The 21,833-nt window shown below is 41.2% G+C and overlaps 3 protein-coding genes across 5 annotated transcripts; all 3 read left to right on the forward strand.

Annotated features, from left to right (window-relative positions):
• The first annotated feature begins 1,852 nt into the window (after nucleotides 1-1,852).
• On the forward strand, nucleotides 1,853-10,003 carry LOC134821827 (mucin-2-like). Of its 3 annotated transcripts, XM_063832626.1 has the most exons (7): nucleotides 1,853-2,770; nucleotides 3,303-3,404; nucleotides 3,578-3,756; nucleotides 4,653-4,728; nucleotides 4,903-7,450; nucleotides 9,315-9,354; nucleotides 9,952-10,003. In XM_063832626.1, the coding sequence occupies exons 1-5, from the start codon at nucleotides 2,088-2,090 to the stop codon at nucleotides 7,448-7,450; spliced, it is 3,588 nt and encodes a 1,195-aa protein (XP_063688696.1). In that variant the 5' UTR covers nucleotides 1,853-2,087; the 3' UTR covers nucleotides 9,315-9,354; nucleotides 9,952-10,003. The 3 variants fall into 3 exon arrangements, with proteins under 3 accessions (XP_063688696.1, XP_063688695.1, XP_063688697.1); XM_063832625.1 differs by lacking the exon at nucleotides 9,952-10,003 and having other exon boundaries at nucleotides 9,315-9,770; XM_063832627.1 differs by lacking the exon at nucleotides 9,952-10,003 and having other exon boundaries at nucleotides 3,306-3,404; nucleotides 9,315-9,741.
• Nucleotides 8,600-17,457, forward strand: LOC134821574 (uncharacterized). The gene is made up of 9 exons (XM_063832276.1): nucleotides 8,600-8,615; nucleotides 9,315-9,354; nucleotides 9,952-10,003; nucleotides 12,865-12,896; nucleotides 13,515-13,638; nucleotides 14,524-14,598; nucleotides 14,992-15,069; nucleotides 15,306-15,389; nucleotides 17,398-17,457. The coding sequence occupies exons 1-9, from the start codon at nucleotides 8,600-8,602 to the stop codon at nucleotides 17,455-17,457; spliced, it is 561 nt and encodes a 186-aa protein (XP_063688346.1).
• A 37-nt stretch (nucleotides 17,458-17,494) lies between these two features.
• On the forward strand, nucleotides 17,495-21,330 carry LOC134821575 (uncharacterized). The gene is made up of 6 exons (XM_063832277.1): nucleotides 17,495-17,616; nucleotides 17,822-17,936; nucleotides 18,131-18,847; nucleotides 19,607-19,884; nucleotides 20,027-20,112; nucleotides 20,944-21,330. The coding sequence occupies exons 3-6, from the start codon at nucleotides 18,197-18,199 to the stop codon at nucleotides 21,009-21,011; spliced, it is 1,083 nt and encodes a 360-aa protein (XP_063688347.1). The 5' UTR covers nucleotides 17,495-17,616; nucleotides 17,822-17,936; nucleotides 18,131-18,196; the 3' UTR covers nucleotides 21,012-21,330.
• The last annotated feature ends 503 nt before the right edge of the window (nucleotides 21,331-21,833 follow it).

The following is a 21,833-nucleotide window of genomic DNA, read 5'->3' on the forward strand; positions in this document are numbered from 1 at the left end:
CCTGTAGAAAACCGAAGTGAAATATCAAAAAATCTGAGACAAACCTGGTGGATAAAAGCCTTTCATCTCAGGTAGGTGCTAGTCAAGATCTTATCTCTTTAGACCTTAAGATGGCCTCAAACACCTCGTAAAAAGTATTCAAAAGTACAATTTACTCCAGACCTCCAAAAAGCACCATAAAACGTGCTGTCGCGCGCGCGCGACAGCAGCAGTTAGCGGCAGTTAGCAGCAGTTAACAGCAGTAAGCAGCAGTTAGCAGTAGTCAGCAGCAGTCAGCAGCAGTTAACAGCAGTTAGCATCAGTTAACAGCAGTTAGCAGCAGTTAGCATCAGTTAGCAGCAGTCAGCAGCAGTCAGCAGCAGTCAGCAGCAGTCAGCAGCAGTCAGCAGCAGTTAGCAGCAGTCAGCAACAGTCAGCAGCAGTTAGCAGCAGTTAGCATCAGTTAACAGCAGTTAGCAGCAGTTAGCATCAGTTAGCAGCAGTCAGCAGCAGTCAGCAGCAGTTAGCAGCAGTCAGCAGCAGTTAGCAGCAGTCAGCAGCAGTCAGCAGCAGTTAGCAGCAGTCAGCAACAGTCAGCAGCAGTTAGCAGCAGTCAGCAGCAGTTAGCAGCAGTTAGCAGCAGTCAGCAGTAGTTTCTTTGCACTATGGTCCTCTTGTGAAAGTAAAGTGGCCAACTACTAGCAAAAACGTGCTCTCAGGGGGCACGCGCGGGTGGTTTTGAACGGATTTACTCTGCCAACTTAAAGAATTTTTCCGAAAGGGGTTAGTTTCGGGTCCGGCCGGCATTGCACGCAGGAGAGGGAAACATTTTAATATGCTATACTAATGGTAAGCGCCCTTCTATTATTTAAAAGTAAAATAATAGAAGAAAATATATCCTATGTGAGGTTAATCTGTAGTCTATGTAATAAGCGCCATGAGTTGGCACAGAATTTTTTGTCTCTGATTTTGATAAAATTGGTACCAAAAGTTGCCTCTAAGTGTGAATAATGCAAATTCACCGTGTAGCAAAATAACGTCGAGCTATATGTGGGCCTCCTGTGCATTACAAGAATGTATAAAGGACGAAAAATGGGTAATTTATTGCTTAAAATGCCTATAACTCCTAAAATATTGAATATTTTGAAATAATTATTACAGTATCGTAATGATCTTAGTCAGACGCAACTTTTGGTACCAAAATTATAATATTTGAAGCACCAAATTTTTCAAAAATTTGTTCAAAATTTCGCACAAGGGGGGACCCTTGTGTTCAGATTGAAAAATTTGGAAAATAATTTTCTTTTAAATCTTAAAATATTATTACTAAAAGTTTCGTCTCGATGAGCTGATTATGATGCCATAATAATTATGTGATAATAACTGAAAATGTGAAAGTTATAGGCCAAAATCTAAAAATTTGCGCGAAAAAAGCACGCGCGGCGAACAAACGCCGTGTAGCATTTTTAGCGAAAATTGCTACACGGTGGATTTATTTTATTCACATTTTTAGACAAATTTTGGTACCAAATTTATCGAAATCGGAGAAAAAAAGTTCTGTGCTCGCGCTTGGCGCTTATTACACTGACTACTGTGCTGATCGGAGAAATCGGAGTAGAATCTACCTTGTTATCGATTAAAATTATTGCCTGTGATTATATTTGTCCCTCACAACACACATGCAGCTGTTTCTAAATCAAATCGACCACCTGCAGTAATGAAGTTTTGAACTGAAAAGTGATGGCATTGTCGGAGGCCCTCCTTTCCCTGTCTCTTCGTGTCAGAGTCCCCCACACAGGGCACATGCGCCACGCTGTGATTAAGTTACGTTACCATGGTGACTATATTTGAGTATTGGCCCAGGATGCAGCTCACACTCGACCAGAGTGGAAATACTATCCTTCTTTCTCCATCAGTTATATGTGACCTGTATTGAATATTCATTCTCCTTGTAAAACTGAGCTAATCTGAAGGTGCATTTTATTGCTTTCTCAGTGTTGTTTTCTTTTCGTGGTTTTGCCAGCACAAATCAGACCTAAGACGTTCTTTGCTCAGATACCATATAGCTGTCCAAGTTTGTCCCTTAATGTCCCTGAATCTGTGGTACTATGGTGTGTCTTGCAGATCCAGCAGCTCGCCAGAGAGCCCGAAGAGACATTAAGGAAATGATTGACAAGCGGTTAACTTACCGTAAAGAAGTCTTGCTTCATGACGAGATTCCCCCTATACCCAATGTGAGGAGAACTCCTAAGGAACTTTCCAGAAGTCCAGTTTACAAGAGAACAAAGACCATGATACCGAGGAGGATCAACAAAATCCTCATAAACAGGAGCAGACAGGTCTTCAACGAAACAGCAGCATCACCAGAATCAGAAAAGCCTTGCGTAGCCGTCTCGTCTGCCTATTTGGATAGTGACCATGATTTCGGGTACTACAACAGATCGAAACGTAAAAAGAGCACCACTATCCAAGACCTGACTCTTCAACTGAAGGAAACAAGACGGCTCCTTGACGTGCTGAAAGAATCAGAGGTTTCTCATCATGAGGCAATCAGTCACGAGAAACCAGTTAGGAGAAGAATTGATATGGAGGTTCAAGGAGCTGGGAAGATAGCTGATTTTGTTTCAGCAAAAGAGCTTGATTGCGAATCAATTGAATCAGACTGGGAGGATGAATACAGGGGGAGAATGAGAACTGGTGATGACGACAAGTTTGACGTTAAGTCATCTTATCCGGATGAGGATTCGGATCTTCAGGAGTTTGAAGATTTGGAAGGAGCCGCAACAAAAACGTAAGAATTGAGAATATGTTTGACTTGTATGCAAAACAAATGGTGGTAAGAAATGTTTCTATCTTTCTATGTAATGTAACGAATAAATATATTTTGCTCTAATGAAGGTTCATACTTTGACCAACCGGCAACCCGATATAAAAATATGTAGGTTAACAAGCCACTCTTACCTTCTTGCAATTTTCAAATCGATAAGTTCTATAACTGAGGAAATCTCAGAGCTGCCCCAAGTTAGCATGGTGAATGGCAAACCTACCAACCTTATTCAGCATAGTGTTTTTATAGGGTAAGGGTTTGGTTGAAATCTAGTTCCAGGTTGAGGACTAAGGCCGGTTCGGGATAATATTAGTTCAGTTCTGATACTTGTAGATCAACTTAAGTTTATTTGAACTTGGAGATTTGGTCATGAACAGAATTAATTGCAACAATTACTCAAGTTACTCGTGGTATGTTATAAATCTGTCATATCATGCTTCCTTGACGTAAAAACCAAGGGTAGTAAGTTAATCACAACTCACTAAAGTCCCCTCAGAAGTGTTTCTTCCGGTCCAAAGAACGAATCAGACCCGTTTACGGACTCTGACAACATGGACACTGGGGTCAGCTTGCAGGAGGAGCTGGACATATCAAAAGAGTTTGTACTATTTCCACTTTATAAGTTTATAAATAATCTACTTATTAGCTAAAGCTTCGTCTTCATAAATCATCACTATCTTGTCATGCTTGATTAGAATTAGGTGGCTTGTAGTTGTGATCTTCTTTGAAAGACTATCAACAAAACAAAACACCGAACATCTCAATTCCCAGGTATGAAAGTGACGGATTCTCAATGTGCTCCGAGAAGATCTCGCACGGGGAAGCTAGGAAGATGCTATCTGAAAGCGAGCAGAGGTTTTCAGCTATCGTAGACTCTTTCGACCAGGTTGACCCTGATGATAGTTTCTTGGAGAATGAGCTGCTGATGCAGCATGAAAATAGTAGACTTGGTAAGTTGGAGATTATTTGTAGACCTTTAGTATTTTGAATACATTCCAAATCGTGTAATATCCGAATGTGAACATTGATTATTGGTCGCATAGTTGTACTGTTTCTTGGGCAACATTTTTAGTGATCCCGTTTATTGTCGCAATAAACGGGATCACTAAAATTTTGCCCCCAAACACATTTCGAATCGAAGGTACACATATAATTTAGATTGTCAGGTTCCCAACTATGAATTCAGTTTTAATCTTAAAGTTAATCCTTGTGTATACTATACTGTTAAAAAGTTACAAATCTTTATATTTATATAACTGCTTACTGCTATAAAGTTCAAACATGCGCTTAAGATCGGGGCTCGGTCCAAATATCCAATTCTTCTAATGGCATTATGCAATATAATAGACACTTGTGCACCTCCTAAATTGGTATAATCTTGTATCGGTGATATCAAAATGCCTTAACACACACATATATAGCTTATGAGCTAGAGCGATTCATTTGTATTAAAGGCTATCAGTATAGTGTTATACCTGCTTCCCAACGGTTTATCCGCTAGAAATTCTCCATTTTAACGGTTTATCCGCTAGAAATTCTCCATTTTAACGGTTTATCCGCTAGAAATTCTCCATTTTAACGGTTTATTCGCTAGAAATTCTCCATTTTAACGGTTTATTCGCTAGGAATTCTCTATTTTAACGGCGCGGTTTATTCGCTAGAAATTTTCCGATTTAACGGTTTATTCGCTAGAAATTCTCCATTTTAACGGTGTATTCGCTAGAAATTCTCCATTTTAACGGTTTATTCGCTAGAAATTCTCCATTTTAACGGTTTATTCGCTAGAAATTTTCAATTTTAACGGTTTATTTGCTAGAAAGTATGCTCAATTTTGACTATTTTTCAGAGGATATCATGTCGGTTCCTTCCTCTGTAGAAGATCTGAGGTTTGATAAGGAGGAACTCCCTCTCCTGGACACAGAGTTAGTTAATTTCATATTTAATCGTTTTTAGACATTGTTTGAGCTTAGAACTTGAAGGAGCCGTATTTATCATAATATGTCCTTTGAAATGGGCTAACCAGCTGAATCGTTCAATACAAAACGGATGGTCTAATTTTCAAACTGCCAAGCGAAATCATCCATAAAATGTTTCAGATCGACCGTGACTGAGAACGAGATGATGATACCTGTGCGACATGACCCTCAAGAGAGGCCATCACTCAGATTCTCAAAACAGTCTCAAGAACAGAAGGGACGGGTCATGCACCCAACTCCAATCAAACCCACTGTAAAAAAGACATCACAACCCGCTAAAGCAAAGGAGAACATTGATTTTAATAACTACGAGAACGACTTGAATGATATTGAGAACTTGCTGTTTAAGTATGATGAATATAGAATGGATCAGGAATTGAAGAAAACTGATAAGAAGGCAGATTTGGGAAAGAAAAAACTTGAGAAAACTGCTGTAGCAGGGACTGTCCAAACTAACAATAAAGTAACGCAAGGACCTATCAAAAAGATATCCGATGGAATCGGCAGTAAACTGAAAGCTCCTGCAAAGCCTAAGTCGACAGCTGTTGTATCTAGTTCCAGTGGTATGACAGGTGGAATAAAGACGGGGATCGCAAAAGGAGTCAAAACAAACACGGCAGTAAGGAAGCCACTCATTGCACCGAAAAAGTTATCTCCCACAAAAATCAGTGCTAAGCCATCACCGATCAAACGTGCAGAAAAAACACCTTCCACATCTCCGGTCGCAGTTAAAACTTTACCGATATCTTCGGAAAAGGATGTAGCTAATGAGGTGGACAACGCTGGAGCGAAACCAAAACCAGCAAGTCCTGGAAAAAGGACGTTGATTGGAACAAAACCAACAGGAACAAAACCTTTGGTAAAACCAAAACCAGCGCCAATTTCGAACAGGATAGCCACATCAAAAACATTTACCTCAACATCAAAACCGGTAGCGAAGGATACCTCGGGACAAAAAATTAAGAAAGCTGCGGTGTCTCCTAATAAGGTAATGAAAAACTCTAAAGCTGTATCTCCTTCTAAAGGTCCAATAACGCCTTCGTCAACGAATGCACTAGTTTCTTCGAAAACTGCTTCAGCAAAAACGTTTGAGAAAAAATCATCGGATGTTAAAGAAACTTCGTCGCCAGATAAAGTAGAATCGAAACCAGCTCCAGTCGCCAAAACAAAACCATTAATATCCTTTAGGGCATCGCCTCCGAAAACCTTGACGAAAATTCCAGCTTCCGGTATTGGCACTTCAAAAGGAAATTATGTAAGAAGTGCAATGATGGCGACGGCAAAATCCCCAAAATCACCAGCCACCAGTGTGTCAGTTGATAAAGACGATACTTTCAAAACATTTAACGAAGAGAGTAAGACTGTGCCTCCCAAAAAAGGATTAAAATCATCACCAATAAAAGTTCCTACCAATAGCAAGCTTTCTCCCCCTAAAAGTAAACTTTTACCAGTAAAGTCTGCTCCTGTGGGTAAACCTACGATTCCTAAATTACCATCCAAGCAAGGAACTCCGTCGGCCCCTTCAGCTAAAAAGTCGAATAATCTGCAGACAAAGCAATCTGAAACACCCTCAAAATCAGCTGCTGATAAATCAGTTACCAGCCCAAAGACACCTACCATGACACCTTCATTCGCATCAAAAAATAATGTTGCGACAAAACCTTCAATAGCGTCAAAACTGACTGCTACAGCAACTGCTTCATCGAAATCAAAATCTTCCCCTAGGCCACCTCCAAGTTTAACCAAGAATGGATCTACAAAAAGTCCATCAAAATCCGTTGGCATTGCCAAGCCAGCAGGCACGATTTCAAATTTAGCTAAATCGTCACCCGACAAGAAATCAGCGTCTATAGCTTCAATAAGTGGGACGATTAAATCAGCGGGTATAAAACTTTCAAGTAATCTTGCTGCTAAAGAAGTATCAAATCAGTCAACAAGAAAATCTTTGGAGCCTTCAAATGATGTTAAGAATACCACTAGTTCTCCAAAGCCCATTTCGATACCCTTTAAAAGTTCTCCTCCCAAAACCACCTCGGGTAAAATAGCTCTCTCTAAATCATCTCCAGTTAAAACATCTTCAACCAAAACAGCAACTCTAGTAGCTAAACAGTCTCATACAACAACTTCTGAGTCACCGAATTCTCAAAAGGAGCTAAAGATTCCTCCTCCTAAAGCAACATCAACTCCTATCAAAAGCAGTGTACCGACCACTAAAAAATCCCTTTCACCAACTAAAGCCACCACGAAAACAATTCCATCTCCAAAAACAACAGCTGTCACTAAAAAGACAGTATCAGCGATTAAGCCTAAACAAACTCAATCCAGTGGGAGTACTGCGAGTAAGTCAGCATCCAAAGACACTGTTAAGGAAGCTGATAAAAGTTCACCAAAGTCTCCCGACAAAACAATCAGCAAAATACCCAGCCCTTCAAAAACTACTCTTAAAACAGGAGATAAAACTAAAACCGGAGATAAAACCAGTAAAACACCGGCCTTTAAACCTGAAGTTAGCCCTAAACCGAAGGTCCACACGAAAACCTCTCCAGTAAAGACGGTTCAGAGAACCTCTCCAGAGAAGACGGTTCAGAGAACCTCTCCAGAGAAGACGGTTCAGAGAACCTCTCCAGTGAAGACGGTTCAGAAACCAACGCCTGTAATGAGGTTTTAGGTGAGTAATCATTGTTATCATTGTAATCATCGTAATAATTTTTACACCGTTATTTGAAATCGGAACCATGTTTATTGTTAAGTAATATTAGAAAATGTGAGATGGGCTTTTTATTCACAATCTTTTTGTATTTGTTGACAATGTGTGAATTACAAGCTAGGATTAGCGTATATATCGTACATGGGTTAACGTCTGTTGTTCTTGTTTGTTGTACCGTAAGTTATGAAGTTCATAAAACTTAAAGAACAATATATTTTCGTCTAATTAAATTCTCTCCCTTGATGAAATATCCTACCGACTGTACAGTAAGATATCAGTAACGTTTAAAATAAAATTAAAGCACCTTTAAAGATAATGGGAATTAGAGAATGAGTTTTAAAATTTGTGAGGCATCTTTATTTTTTGTTGCCTAGCTGACCGATCAGAAACAGTCATTTAATATTTAGTTTAGTTTAGAGCAAGCCTAGTGATGTTGCCAACATATCATGATGAATATGACGTACAGGTTGAAATATGTACAGGTTGAAATATGTACATAATACATATTAGAATATGTACGATGTACATGTTGGAATATGTACGGTATAATTATAGTATGTGTATATAACCATGAAGCAGGATGTCAACTATTAGAAGTTAATTGCCACTCAAACAACCAAATCATCACCCCAACTAGAAAAAGATTATATTAATAGCAGTAGACTACAATTAAATTGCAACTCACGGCAGGAGACAGACACTGCCCAACATTTCCGCGTTTACCCTTTTCTTTTCTTAAATTACACATGTTTTACTTCAACCCTTTAATATTTTCTCGTTATCTTAAGTCATTCTCACATAATGAAATGTAACCTAATAGTAACCATGGTAATAACCATCACCTAATGGGCTGTAACCATTGACAACATTTAACTGCACTACGACATTGGCACGGGTAAAATAATGACACGGAATAATGAACAATTATACCGCTCTGTCCGCTTCCCAGTCAGCGTGTGAATGCTGAACAGCAAGTGATCAGCCTCAAGTGGCGTGTTAATGTACTGCACATGACTCATGACCTTATCTTCTTCTGTTGTGAGTAGGTAAATACTTTAATACCCACGTTATAACCGCTATAATTGCTACTTATATCCTTATATGGGTAACATGGTGAGATGTGAAGGTGAATCAGGGTGACATTACACGTCGCATTCACCGCAGTGAACTTAGTTTAAATCAGTGATTTGCCCTCGTTAATATTACCTGTCTGCATTGTTACAGCTCTGTGATTATCTTTTAGGATGTTTGTGGTGGTTACTCCAGTGTTTACTACTTACTTGCAGCGCCTGTCATTATAAGTACCAAAATCAGTTAATTATTTTCCGTGTTTGAAGTTTGTTTAGGGTTGTGAGATTTGTCGACAGATTTTATGGGATCATGTGCTTCTTGCTGTAGAAAAAGTGAGTTGGAATTAATGTTTGATCAGTAACCATGACAATAACCATAACAGTAACCATGACTAATCAGTAATCATGGATGATTGTTAGTAACATATGTATTGACCGAATTAAAACTTACATCACTTAACTGTAATAAATATTTAATATCCTGGTGAATGTTAGCCTATTTAATACGCGATCTCGTTATAATAACAAATTGCCATCAGTAAAAATATTTTGTTTAGCGCGGCGGTAAATCGGGGTTGTACTCTTTTTATTCTACAGAATTAACTGTACGTTCAAATGTTGAACATTATTTATATACTGTCCGGTGTTTTAATTTTTTTTGAAAGTTGTCCTTTTGTAACATGTAATTGCTTTGGAAACAATAAACATACTCCATTTCTAGCTGTTGTTTAAGTATAAACAAGTGTTCTCTCCAGGAAATGAAGACAGGAACTCCTACTCTTACTCTACCCTAGGGTGAGGTGGTGTGTGACGATTTTTCTACTGCACGTGCGAGCGCACTATCACGTGATTTGTTTGCTACTTTAACAGCTTCACACTTTAACAGTTTACAAGTGTTTTTACCTTATTTTGAAAAGGTACATTTAGTGTTACATGTGTGTTTTTAAACTGAGATTATTTTGAGAATGATGGGATCATGTTCCATTTTGCAACCTTTTGTTTTTTGGTTGGATTTTAGTTTGCAGTTTTGCTCACCGTGGGTCATTTTTATGGGCCGGGTATAAACAATTCATGTGATGATGTTTGGGCGAATATTCAGGGTCATGAGATTTATACCATCAAGATTATTATTTGTACGAATTTGTAACCATTATTGTAAATATTTATCCATCGTTGAATGCTAATAATGCACGGATTTTCTAATTTGTTTGAAAAACTTTATTGCTATTGGTTTAAAAATTGCAATAAAGCATCAAAGTTATTAAATATTATAATTCAAATAAAACTTAAAGTTTCCGATTTCCTCAACAAATATAAAGGTCAATAACAATCAACAAGCTCAATATGTAGATATCAGATATTGGTCTAATTGAACTTATCATAACATATCAGGTCACTTACTCTCAGAGGAACTGGAACAGCCTTCTCTACACACAACCTCCAGGTTAGTCTGGTGGGGGGGGTACAGCCTTCTCTACACACAACCTCCAGGTTAGTCTGGTGGGAGGGGGGTACAGCCTTCTCTACACACAACCTCCAGGTTAGTCTGGTGAGGGGGGGGGGGGGGGGGTACAGCCTTCTCTACACAGAACCTCCAGGTTAGTCTGGTGGGGGGGGGGGGGGGGGTACAGCCTTCTCTACACAGAACCTCCAGGTTAGTCTGGTGGGGGGGGGGGGGGTACAGCCTTCTCTACACACAACCTCCAGGTTAGTCTGGTGGGGGGGGGGGGTACAGCCTTCTCTACACAGAACCTCCAGGTTAGTCTGGTGGGGGGGGGGGGGGGGGTACAGCCTTCTCTACACAGAACCTCCAGGTTAGTCTAGTGGGGGGGGGTACAGCCTTCTCTACACACAACCTCCAGGTTAGTCTGGTGGGGGGGGGGGGTACAGCCTTCTCTACACAGAACCTCCAGGTTAGTCTGGTGAGGGGGGGGGGGTACAGCCTTCTCTACACAGAACCTCCAGGTTAGTCTGGTGGGAGGGGGGGGGTACAGCCTTCTCTACACACAACCTCCAGGTTAGTCTGGTGGGAGGGGGGGGGGGGGGTACAGCCTTCTCTACACACAACCTCCAGGTTAGTCTGGTGGGGGGGGGGTACAGTCTTCTCTACACAGAACCTCCAGGTTAGTCTGGTGTGGGGGGGGGGGGGGGTACAGCCTTCTCTACACAGAACCTCCAGGTTAGTCTGGTAAGGGGGGGGGGGGTACAGCCTTCTCTACACAGAACCTCCAGGTTAGTCTGGGGGGGGGTACAGCCTTCTCTACACAGAACCTCCAGGTTAGTCTGGTGAGGGGGGGGGGTACAGCCTTCTCTACACAGAACCTCCAGGTTAGTCTGGTGGGAGGGTGGGGGGGGGTACAGCCTTCTCTACACACAACCTCCAGGTTAGTCTGGTGAGGGGGGGGGGGGGGGGTACAGCCTTCTCTACACACAACCTCCAGGTTAGTCTGGTGAGGGGGGGGTACAGCCTTCTCTACACAGAACCTCCAGGTTAGTCTGGTGGGAGGGGGGGTACAGCCTTCTCTACACACAACCTCCAGGTTAGTCTGGTGGGAGGGGGGGGGGGGGGGGGGGGGTACAGCCTTCTCTACACAGAACCTCCAGGTTAGTCTGGTGAGGGGGGGGGGGGTACAGCCTTCTCTACACAGAACCTCCAGGTTAGTCTGGTGGGGGGGGGGGGGTACAGCCTTCTCTACACACAACCTCCAGGTTAGTCTGGTGAGGGGGGGGGGGGGGGGGTACAGCCTTCTCTACACACAACCTCCAGGTTAGTCTGGTGGGGGGGGGTACAGCCTTCTCTACACACAACCTCCAGGTTAGTCTGGTGAGGGGGGGGGTACAGCCTTCTCTACACAGAACGTCCAGGTTAGTCTGGTGGGGGGGGGGGGTACAGCCTTCTCTACACAGAACCTCCAGGTTAGTCTGGTGGGGGGGGGGGGGGTACAGCCTTCTCTACACAGAACGTCCAGGTTAGTCTGGTGTGGGAGGGGGGGTACAGCCTTCTCTACACAGAACCTCCAGGTTAGTCTGGTGGGGGAGGGGGGGTACAGCCTTCTCTACACAGAACCTCCAGGTTAGTCTGGGGGGGGGGGGGTACAGCCTTCTCTACACAGAACCTCCAGGTTAGTCTGGTGGGGGGGGGGGGGTACAGCCTTCTCTACACACAACCTCCAGGTTAGTCTGGTGGGAGGGGGGGGGGGTACAGCCTTCTCTACACACAACCTCCAGGTTAGTCTGGTGGGGGGGGGGGGGGTACAGCCTTCTCTACACAGAACCTTCAGGTTAGTCTGGTGGGGGGGGGGGGCGGGTACAGCCTTCTCTACACAGAACCTCCAGGTTAGTCTGGTGGGGGGGGGGGTACAGCCTTCTCTACACAGAACCTCCAGGTTAGTCTAGTGGGGGGGGGGTACAGCCTTCTCTACACACAACCTCCAGGTTAGTCTGGTGGGGGGGGGGGGTACAGCCTTCTCTACACACAACCTCCAGGTTAGTCTGGTGAGGGGGGGGGGGGGGTACAGCCTTCTCTACACAGAACCTCCAGGTTAGTCTGGTGGGGGGGGGTACAGCCTTCTCTACACACAACCTCCAGGTTAGTCTGGTGGGAGGGGGGGGGGTACAGCCTTCTCTACACAGAACCTCCAGGTTAGTCTGGTGGGGGGGGGGGGGGGGGTACAGCCTTCTCTACACACAACCTCCATGTTAGTCTGGTGGGGGGGGGGTACAGCCTTCTCTACACAGAACCTTCAGGTTAGTCTGGTGGGGGGGGTACAGCCTTCTCTACACACAACCTCCAGGTTAGTCTGGTGGGGGGGTACAGCCTTCTCTACACAGAACCTCCAGGTTAGTCTGGTGTGTCGGTGATTTTGGGTTTTGATTTGCCACTGCTTTGATTAAACGATGCCAACCCTTTCTGGCTCGTAAAGCTTCATACTATAGCACGATCTTAGTCTTACGATCTCCTTTATAGTGGTTAGTCACACAGAGATACTGCGGTGCAGGAGCAGGGGAGGTGGACAATAGTTGTTTTATACGTGACAGTGCACAAAAGCAGAAGGAACTAAATTAATTTTTGAGGAGAATCTTTTTTAATTTTAAGCGTTTTAATGCTATTAGCTTATTAAGATTCGATGTGTTTGCAAAAGAACTGTTTATTTCATCATTTAATGATTAGTCAGACATAAATACTGGTCGAGAGGTGCACAGTAATTCAAATTGTTTTTACACGTAAAAGTGGGCGCGCGCATGATGACGTGTTATATTTATATCTTGATAAGGTCCACTTCTCAAAAAACATTATTATTTCAGTTGTGTCAAGGTTGCAGGGTCCCTTGGAACAAGTAAGTAATAATGAGTGTACCAGTGCAGGGAATATCGACATGAGAAGTCAAATTTATTAGCGCCATTCTAACCGGGCACAGTCTTAGCCGGAGTTCTAAAAAACCCAATTTGAATTTGTATTAACCATTTGGCATATGCCAGATATACGGACGATTGCCTTTTTGAAGGACTTTATATCGCACAAAATCCCATAATTCATGGCCGAAATCGTGAACACGTGCACTATCCATTACCAATTGTCTTTGTTGAGGGTTCCGCAAACTACAAAACTTTAACAAATGGTCGCATGCTCGTTGCTTCATCAGCTTTAATGGCTTCTGTTTTCTTGGATTGCGGCTGTGTGCATTCCTATCAGTTGTCAACTTTTAACAATGTCTAGCTTATATTTAGAGCTACCACAACAAAAAAAGATACAAGTTGAACTTTTTAAATTTAGAGTAGCCTATGAGCTAGATTATAAATCCATCATTAGCAGAGCTCAATGCAGCATCATAAGCAAGTAACTGGTTAATATTACAAGTGGACCTTTATTGCATGATGTAAAATGCAACTTTTCCTCGTGTTTCAACTCTCAATATACAACTTTTCCTTGTGTTTCACTTCTCTTATCTTTGTAGCGAGACATCACGTGCCGGACCTTGTGACCGGTGTATTGTCAGACAAAAAGACAGGTGTAGTTTGATAGAAGAGTTCCTACAGACGGAAATTATCTACAACGATCATTTAGTATCCCTGAGAGAGGTAAGGAATCTCAAGTCTATCACTACAAACCTTAATTTGTATATTCAAAACTTTATAAGCGGGCTTAGATTTCTTCCGGAGAGATATGACTTGTACAGGGGTGGAAGTTCATAGGAGAAACAAGATAGAAATACTGTTTACGAGTGGCTGGTAAGGAAAATATTTATGCCATCCGGGGGTATTCTTGTTCATAGTATGGGCTCATAGGGTGATTGAGCAACCCGATGTAAATTGTCACCACTCCAACTGTGCAGGAGCCTCTAAACAAGAAAGGGAGGAGCTTCTTTCGGAGTGCCATTCTAAGATCACGTTTCTAAGCTGCTAAATTTGTGTCAGCGTGTGCAGAAGCGTCTAGACTCATGATTAAAGGGGGTTAAGGGAATCCCCGTAACCACAGTAACTGTAACCGTTGTAACCGTGGTAACGTAACGTCACCACGTCAGCTAGTTACTTTATCAGGATGTACAGAAACTGGGTGGGAGTAAGGTTTTTAGAGACAGCTTAGTAGAGGGGATTCCTGTAACCGTAACCACACGTCAACTCTTAGAGTACTAACATTTACCTTTACCAGAGTGTACCGCAGAAGCCTCTAGACTCCAGTAAGGTTTTTAGAGAGTTAGAGAGCAGAGTGAGAGAGAGGGGAGATTCCTGTAACAATAACCACACGTCAACTCTTAGAGTAAAGAAGCCTTTAGACTCATGATTAAAGGGGGATTGAGGGGGAGTATGTCTGTAACTATAACACCACGTCAACTACTAACTTTAACCTTTACCTCGACCATAACTACAAGTTTTTAGAGACAGCTCAGTGTCTATGTATAGAGGGGGGATCCTGCAACCATAACCACAAACCAGTTACCAGACGTCAACTTCTAACATTACCAGGGCGTACAGAAGCCTCTAGACTCCAGCACATTGTTAACACCAGCGGAACACACCAAAATATTTGCAGAGTTGAAGGTTAGTTTTAAAAGTTTGTTCAGTGCTGTAATAGTACAGTAGTGGTGTTTTGTAATAGTACCCTGATTTATTGCAGCTGGTTCTTCCAGCGCAGGTGTTTAAACTCAAGTATAAACTTTATTGTTATTCCCCAGTTTTTGTAGGAAATGTATCACGGACTCCGCTTTTGTTTGCACATGAGCAGATATTTGTTTTGATAATCTTTATCTTTTCGACCATTAACATTGCCTTCCCAGCTCCTATTTAACTTAAATATTGGCAGCTCTAATTTCGTTTTGACTTTTATTGATTTAGTACTCATGGTGGCGCTGTTGGCAACTTCACCGCCAACTTGTTGCCAAGAGTCACTCACTTGTTGCTAAGGATCACTCTAATTCATTCTATCTTGTACAGGATCTTATATATTTGAGTAACCGAGTAATCGCTCTTCTGAACGACGCTATCAAGAGTTCCATTCAGCACGGTGATCAGGTAATATTAGTGAAGTTGATCTTTTACTTTTGTTTATTTGTTGTTACGTTGTTATCTGCAACACCAAAACGGTTTAAGCAAAACGTCAGCCGCTTGAAATTGTTCAGGTGTTTTTGTTAAACAATCCTGTTTTATTGTATGTATAGAATACGACGAATTGCTCCATGCCTGATGCCACACTAACAGAGATTGGTTTGTTCTAGTAACTAATATTCATAACATTTCAATCTTCTCAGCATTTGGAGAGAGTTGAGATAGGGCGGATATTATTCAGAGTTTGGCCTCACTACAGCTGCTTTGTTCCCTTCGTTATCAAGCAAGTAAGAGTTAAGCGATAGGGCTGGTTCAAGCAGGTATAAGCTATAAAGTATTTCTCGGAAAATTGATTCCTTAAATTGTCATTATGGCCCTTATATATAGAATGTAGGAATTATAGAACACCAAGTGGCCATGTATCGTTACAAATAGTTATTCTTTAAGATTGATATTTCAATATTTCATGTGACCGTTTGTAACCACACCCTTATAATTATTGTCACTGTGTCTGAGCTATTAGCAGTGAAGACTGAATTAGGTCACAGTTCTAAGAATAAAACGTCAGAATCAGTTTATACCACTATAAACGATATTACATCAAGCATAAGCACTGAGCTATAAAACCATTTCGATATTCATCTGATATCTGGATTCATCAGTTATCTTCAACTTTTAAGCGCATGATAAACTCATGCCCGCATAAATGTTACTCCTCCAAATAAGTTCTGGAAGTCATACATCCCAACATATTGAAGTATTGAGTACTTTGTAAAATGTAGTCACGTAATAATATAATAAGTTGCTGATGGTTACGTATTGTTTTGTGCGTTACTTAGTGCAGTATGTGCTGCTCAACACCAATATTAGCTGAGTAATAGTATTATTAGTATCACAAACCTTCTATACTCAAAACATTGTGTGGCTTTCCAGCCAGATATTTGATAACTTGTGGTTACGTTTTGTTTTTTGCGTTACTTTGTGCTACTCAACACCGATATAAGCTGAGTAGTATAGTAGTAGTGTAGTAGCATTGTTACTAATAGTATAACTAGTAGTGTAGGATAACTCAACTTTGCACTACACCGCCGCCAGTAGCAGCCACCACCAGTGATTCTGGCCACGCCGCCGCCAGTAGCAGCCACCACCAGTGATTCTGGCCACGCCGCCGCCAGTAGCAGCCACCACCAGTGAGTCTGGCCACGTCGCCGCCAGTAGCAGCCACCACCAGTAATTCTGGCCACGCCGCCAGTAGCAGCCACCACCAGTGATTCTGGCCACGTCGCCGCCAGTAGCAGCCACCACCAGTGATTCTGGCCACACCGCCGCCAGTAGCAGCCACCACCAGTGATTCTGGCCACGCCGCCGCCAGTAGCAGCCACCACCAGTGATTCTGGCCACGCCGCCGCCAGTAGCAGCCACCACCAGTGATTCTGGCCACGCCGCCGCCAGTAGCAGCCACCACCAGTGATTCTGGCCACGCCGCCGCCAGTAGCAGCCACCACCAGTGATTCTGGCCACGTCGCCGCCAGTAGCAGCCACCACCAGTGATTCTGGCCACGCCGCCGCCAGTAGCAGCCACCACCAGTGATTCTAGCCACGCCGCCGCCAGTAGCAGCCACCACCAGTGATTCTGGCCACGCCGCTGCCAGTAGCAGCCACCACCAGTGATTCAGTGGTACCGTGCCCTTAAGTAAAACTCACATTACCAAATTATAATTATATGATTAACTCTCACTAGCATTTCTTTGCTACCCAACCGCTATGCAGCAACCGCTTTGCTACTAAATGTTTTAGATGCGACTCATAAATAATATTCCTATCCGGATATTACACTTTTTAGATAATGATGTGAAGTGTCCAGCATAACACTTATAACATTACGTTTTGTGCTTTTTCCGTTTGTCCGTGCCTTAATCACTAGTGTACTTTCAAAAATGTTTTGCGTAGCGTAATCATTAGTGGTTAAAGTTTATACTTTTATAATAGTTATACAGTTATCGCGTATGGTAATATCGTAAAATTTTGTAAATGGCTTGATCACTAATTAATCTTGTAATCCGTTATGCAGTGGCTTGGTCACTGTTCGAAGGAGTCATTCAGAATTAACATACGGCTTCCTCGGGAGGCCTGATAAATATAAGATCACCTGCTCATATATTCGTGTCAACGTTTCAACAATAATCGTAAATCCCTTATTGCTTTTAATTTGAATCACCTGCTAATCTGATGATTATTTTACATTTTTGGACAAAAGTTTTAGCAATTAAGTAATAATAGCAATAAAATACTTAGGAAACGAATCTACAAGTACTGACGGAGCTAGAATCTACTTCAGAAGACTTTAGCAATTAAGTAATAATAGCAATAAAATACTTAGGAAACGAATCTACAAGTACTGACGGAGCTAGAATCTACTTCAGAAGACTTTAGACTCTTACTGTGGGAAGCTGATATAGCGGACATCGGATCTTTGGAGAAACTATTCCAGAAACCATCCCTCCGCATTCACAAGTAAGTATTTCATCAACACTAAGCAGGTATTAGAAATCAAAGAACATCAACTTTTGTCGGTTTAGATCCCGTTTGATATTTTACCATAATATTTTAATAGTTGGATTTAATTCTTTAATATAATCTAGTAAATTAAGAATATCTGCATGTTACTTATACTTGTAGTATGTAGAGTTGTGAATTGTAAAGAATATTCTGTTGGCAGGTTACCAAGCTTTGTTGATCAAATACTAGAGAAAACTCCCCTGACGCATTGCGACAGAAAAGCATTGCAGAACACCCAGCAAAAGGTCCAAGAACTACTCACAAATATTAAAAAGGTAGAACAAACAAGAAAATGAAATAGAAATACCAGCAATTCAACTCCATTGCACGTACAATTATAAAGTTATTGACCTATCAGGATTACAATCTAATACAGCAATATTAATGTATACAAATCTGTTTTGAAGTAATTCCAGACCATGAAGTGTTAGTAAACCTTTTTGAAATGTTCTCAGCAAAATCTTTTCAGTACTCCACCAGACGAACCCCGGCCTCGAAAGAAAGGAGAGCACCACCTGCAAAGCCTAAACGTAAAATGAAGAAGTCAAAGACCTCACCAAAACGCTCTGACTTTGGAAAGACTTTCACCAAGAGTCCTAACAAACGGAAAAGTTTAAACCCATTTGATTCCAGCTCTTCTAGTTCCTCTGAGTACCATGAAGTAGGACCTGGTGAAGTAGGACCTGTTGACGATGATAAAAGTGAAGAAATGAAGCGTGATTCTCTAGAAAGGGCGTTCCAAGTGATTGAAAAAGCTGAGGAGGTAAACTGTGCATCTCTCGAACGGGCCCTACAAGTCATCGAAAAAGGTGAAGAAATAAACTGTGATTCTCTCGAACGGGCATTTAAAGATCTCGAAAAATCAATCGAATGTATGGAAGCCAGTTCTCAAGTCCCAAAAGTTGCGTTAGATTCATCAGAGGGTTCAGAAAAACGGACCACAAACCTGTCAGTAGTTGAAGAGTACTCTCCAGGCAGCCCCGCTAACTCCAGCTTTGAGGGTTCCCTCAGACTCTCTCCCAGGATGGCACGTGCAACTATCCTCAGACCTCGCAGTGCTTCTCCTAGAACAAGGAGCTTCTCGTTTGGGAGGGATGAGAGTGAGTGTGCAGATCAGGAGTATAATAATTTGTGGGAGAAGAGGTCATCCTCACCGGGTATTATAGAATACCTTTCCGATCGATCTGTTACCAAAAGTCCCAAGTTAAGGGGGCAGGGGGGGTCTTTTTGAAATTTCTCTCGAAATTGATTTTATAGTTGTTTTTGATAGAGGAGAGTGATATCTATCTGTTGCTTTTGGTCCCATGGAAAAATATTGTTCCTAGCCAAAGTTATTGCCGGTCAAAGGTCAGCGCTCATGTGTAATTGTATTGCGCGAGCGATTTTCAATCGCGCGCCCTGAAAATCGAGTCTAAAAATCTATCTTCTCCTACATTTTTTGAGCAATCACCTTGAAACTTTCAGGATATGTTCTAAGGACCATTTAGAAACTTCTGGTCGATCAGAATTTTGAGATAGGCCTTTTAAAATTTTTTATTCAATTTTGAAAATCCCGGACCTTGAAAAATCGTCAAAAAACGAGGTCCAAGATTTTCAAAATCGAATTAAAAATTTTCTAAGGCCTATCTCAAAATTCTGATCGACCAGAAGTTTCTAAATTGTCCTTAGAACATATCCTGAAAGTTTCAAGGTGATTGCTTAAAAAATGTAGGAGAAGATAGATTTTTAAACTCGATTTTCAGGGCGCGCGATTGAAAATCGCTCGCGCAATACAATTACACATGAGCGCTGACCTTTGACCGGCAATAACTTCGGCTAGGAACAATATTTTTCCATGGGACTAAAAGCAGCAGATAGATATCACTCCCCTCTATCAAAAACAACTATAAAATCAATTTCGAGAGAAATTTCAAAAAGACCCCCCCCTGCCCCCTTAAATCCGAAGAAGGATCAGTCACTGAGTAAGCTCCATACAGTAGAAGGTGACAATGAGATCAGGAATGAGAAAGAAACAACTGCAGAGCCGCACTCAGTAGAACACTCTCCTCAGAATACCTCTCAGCCACAAACTCCACTTCCAGAGTCAGAAGACTTAACTCCTTGTAAAGCCAAGAATGCTTCAGTATCTTCCACGATAGGGGACGAGTTTTTCTTTGATGAACGAGATTTTTACGAGATTTCAGATATGGAGTCGGACACATCCTTGGATGAGTTTGAGCTCAGGTTTGTGCCATTTCATTCGAATTTCTGAGATTAGCAAATGGTGGAATTTCCCCTGCATCTGCCCAATCCACTATTTCATCAAGCTGCTTCAAAATTGCTTTGTAGATCACACCTATAAGTATAATGAAACTGAATGTTACAGATCGAAGGGGTCGGAATTAGAATTATCAGATCTAGAATCAGAAAGGTATTGGTCAACTCAGAAATCTAAAAATCCGCCAAAACCAGGTAAGTGCTAAACGATTGATTGCACTAATTAAGTAATTCATTTTCAGAAATCGAATGTCATCATTTCTATGAAAACCTACACTTAGTTTGTTACCATTTCGTCTTCATTCTTTTTCCCGACCGAAATCTAATTCCCGACCAAAATAGAACATGTTATTTAAATGATTATTTCTCGAATAATTAGAATGAAATTAAATATATATAATGAGTCCAAAGTACGTGCTTCCCCTCCTCGAGCCATCCTTCTAGCTCCACACCTACAAGTCATGAGTGCCCGTTATTCAGACAGATCCGTGACCGTTCGTATTACTGAGACAATGACTATAATTTCTCGCTCTTAAGACTACTACGACTATATCATTCATCTCTGTATAATAGACGCTGTGAGGAATTACCACTCATTTCGTCATTTGTATTCGTCTAGTGCGTAAAGTACAGGTTACAAAACTAAAGTTTCTTTTATAAACAGAACCACAATGTTTTCTAATCTTTCTCTTAGAACATTATAAACAGTGATATTATAAACAGTAACATTATAAACAGTGATATTATAAACAGTAACATTATAAACAGTAACATTATAAACAATATCATTATAAACAGTAACATTATAAACAATAAAATTATAAACGCTAACATTATAAACAGCAACATTATAAACAGTAACATTATAGACAATAAAATTATAAACAGTAACATTGTAAACAGTAACATTATAAACAGGGACATTATGAACAATAACATTATAAACAGTAAAATTATAAACAATATCATTATAAACAATAACATTATAAACAGTAATATAGAAGTTATAAACCTCAATATTTTCAGTAGACCAGATAACGGAGGAGGATAACAGTAAAACGCTGACAAGAGATGAAGCAGACCCTGAGTCTTGACACAGCTGTGTCCTGTAATCCAATAATATGATATAATAATTAATAATATGATATAATCCTGACCCCTTATGATCCTCTAATATGGCCCATATTCTGTGATTCTGCTCTGAGTGCTGAGTGCAGACCCCCTAATCTGGCTATATAAGCTAATAAGCTGCTCTATATATCGTGCTACTTGAGCTACATTTGGGTATGTATTGTGTATTTTGTCATGGTAATGCGACGAGTGAGATGATTTAAGACGTGTCCCTTTGTCCGTTGACAGGTTGAGTATAGTGGTAGCTGGGTCACGCAACATTCATTTTTACTTAAGGACACGTTCATTGAAGTTTGAGGAAATTGGTAAATTTCTAAAACAGCGTTTTTGACGATAGTGGTTTAATTTTAACATATATTAATCTAGCGTGTTCATAAGTTCTGAACATTAGCCACGTGACCCATACTCCCATATGCACTGCTCAAAAATAAAATGTATTGCTTTTAGGCACTATTATGTAAAAAATGTCACATTTTTGTGACATTGTTTACCATAGCTGCCCAATTAGCATTTTTTGGTCTAAAATATAGTAGATTAGGTCAATCTAACAATTATGATACAATGTAGGCCTAAAGGGCAGTGATCGAACGGCGTTAAGGCAACATTTCGTAAACTTTGTCACACTCATAATACGATACCTCTTTTCTACTGTGAGGTGTCCTCAAAACTTCAAAACCCTTTCAACTCATTATTTGATAGTTCTTCTGCCAATCATAGCCCTAAAATATGTTGTTTTGAAAAGTTAACAAATACATGCACTTGGCTATTGGGAAATGATGTAAATT

Source organism: Bolinopsis microptera, chromosome 10 (assembly GCF_026151205.1).
Source record: "Bolinopsis microptera isolate Bmic1 chromosome 10, MBARI_Bmic_1.0, whole genome shotgun sequence".
In the NCBI taxonomy this organism is placed as follows: domain Eukaryota; kingdom Metazoa; phylum Ctenophora; class Tentaculata; order Lobata; family Bolinopsidae; genus Bolinopsis; species Bolinopsis microptera.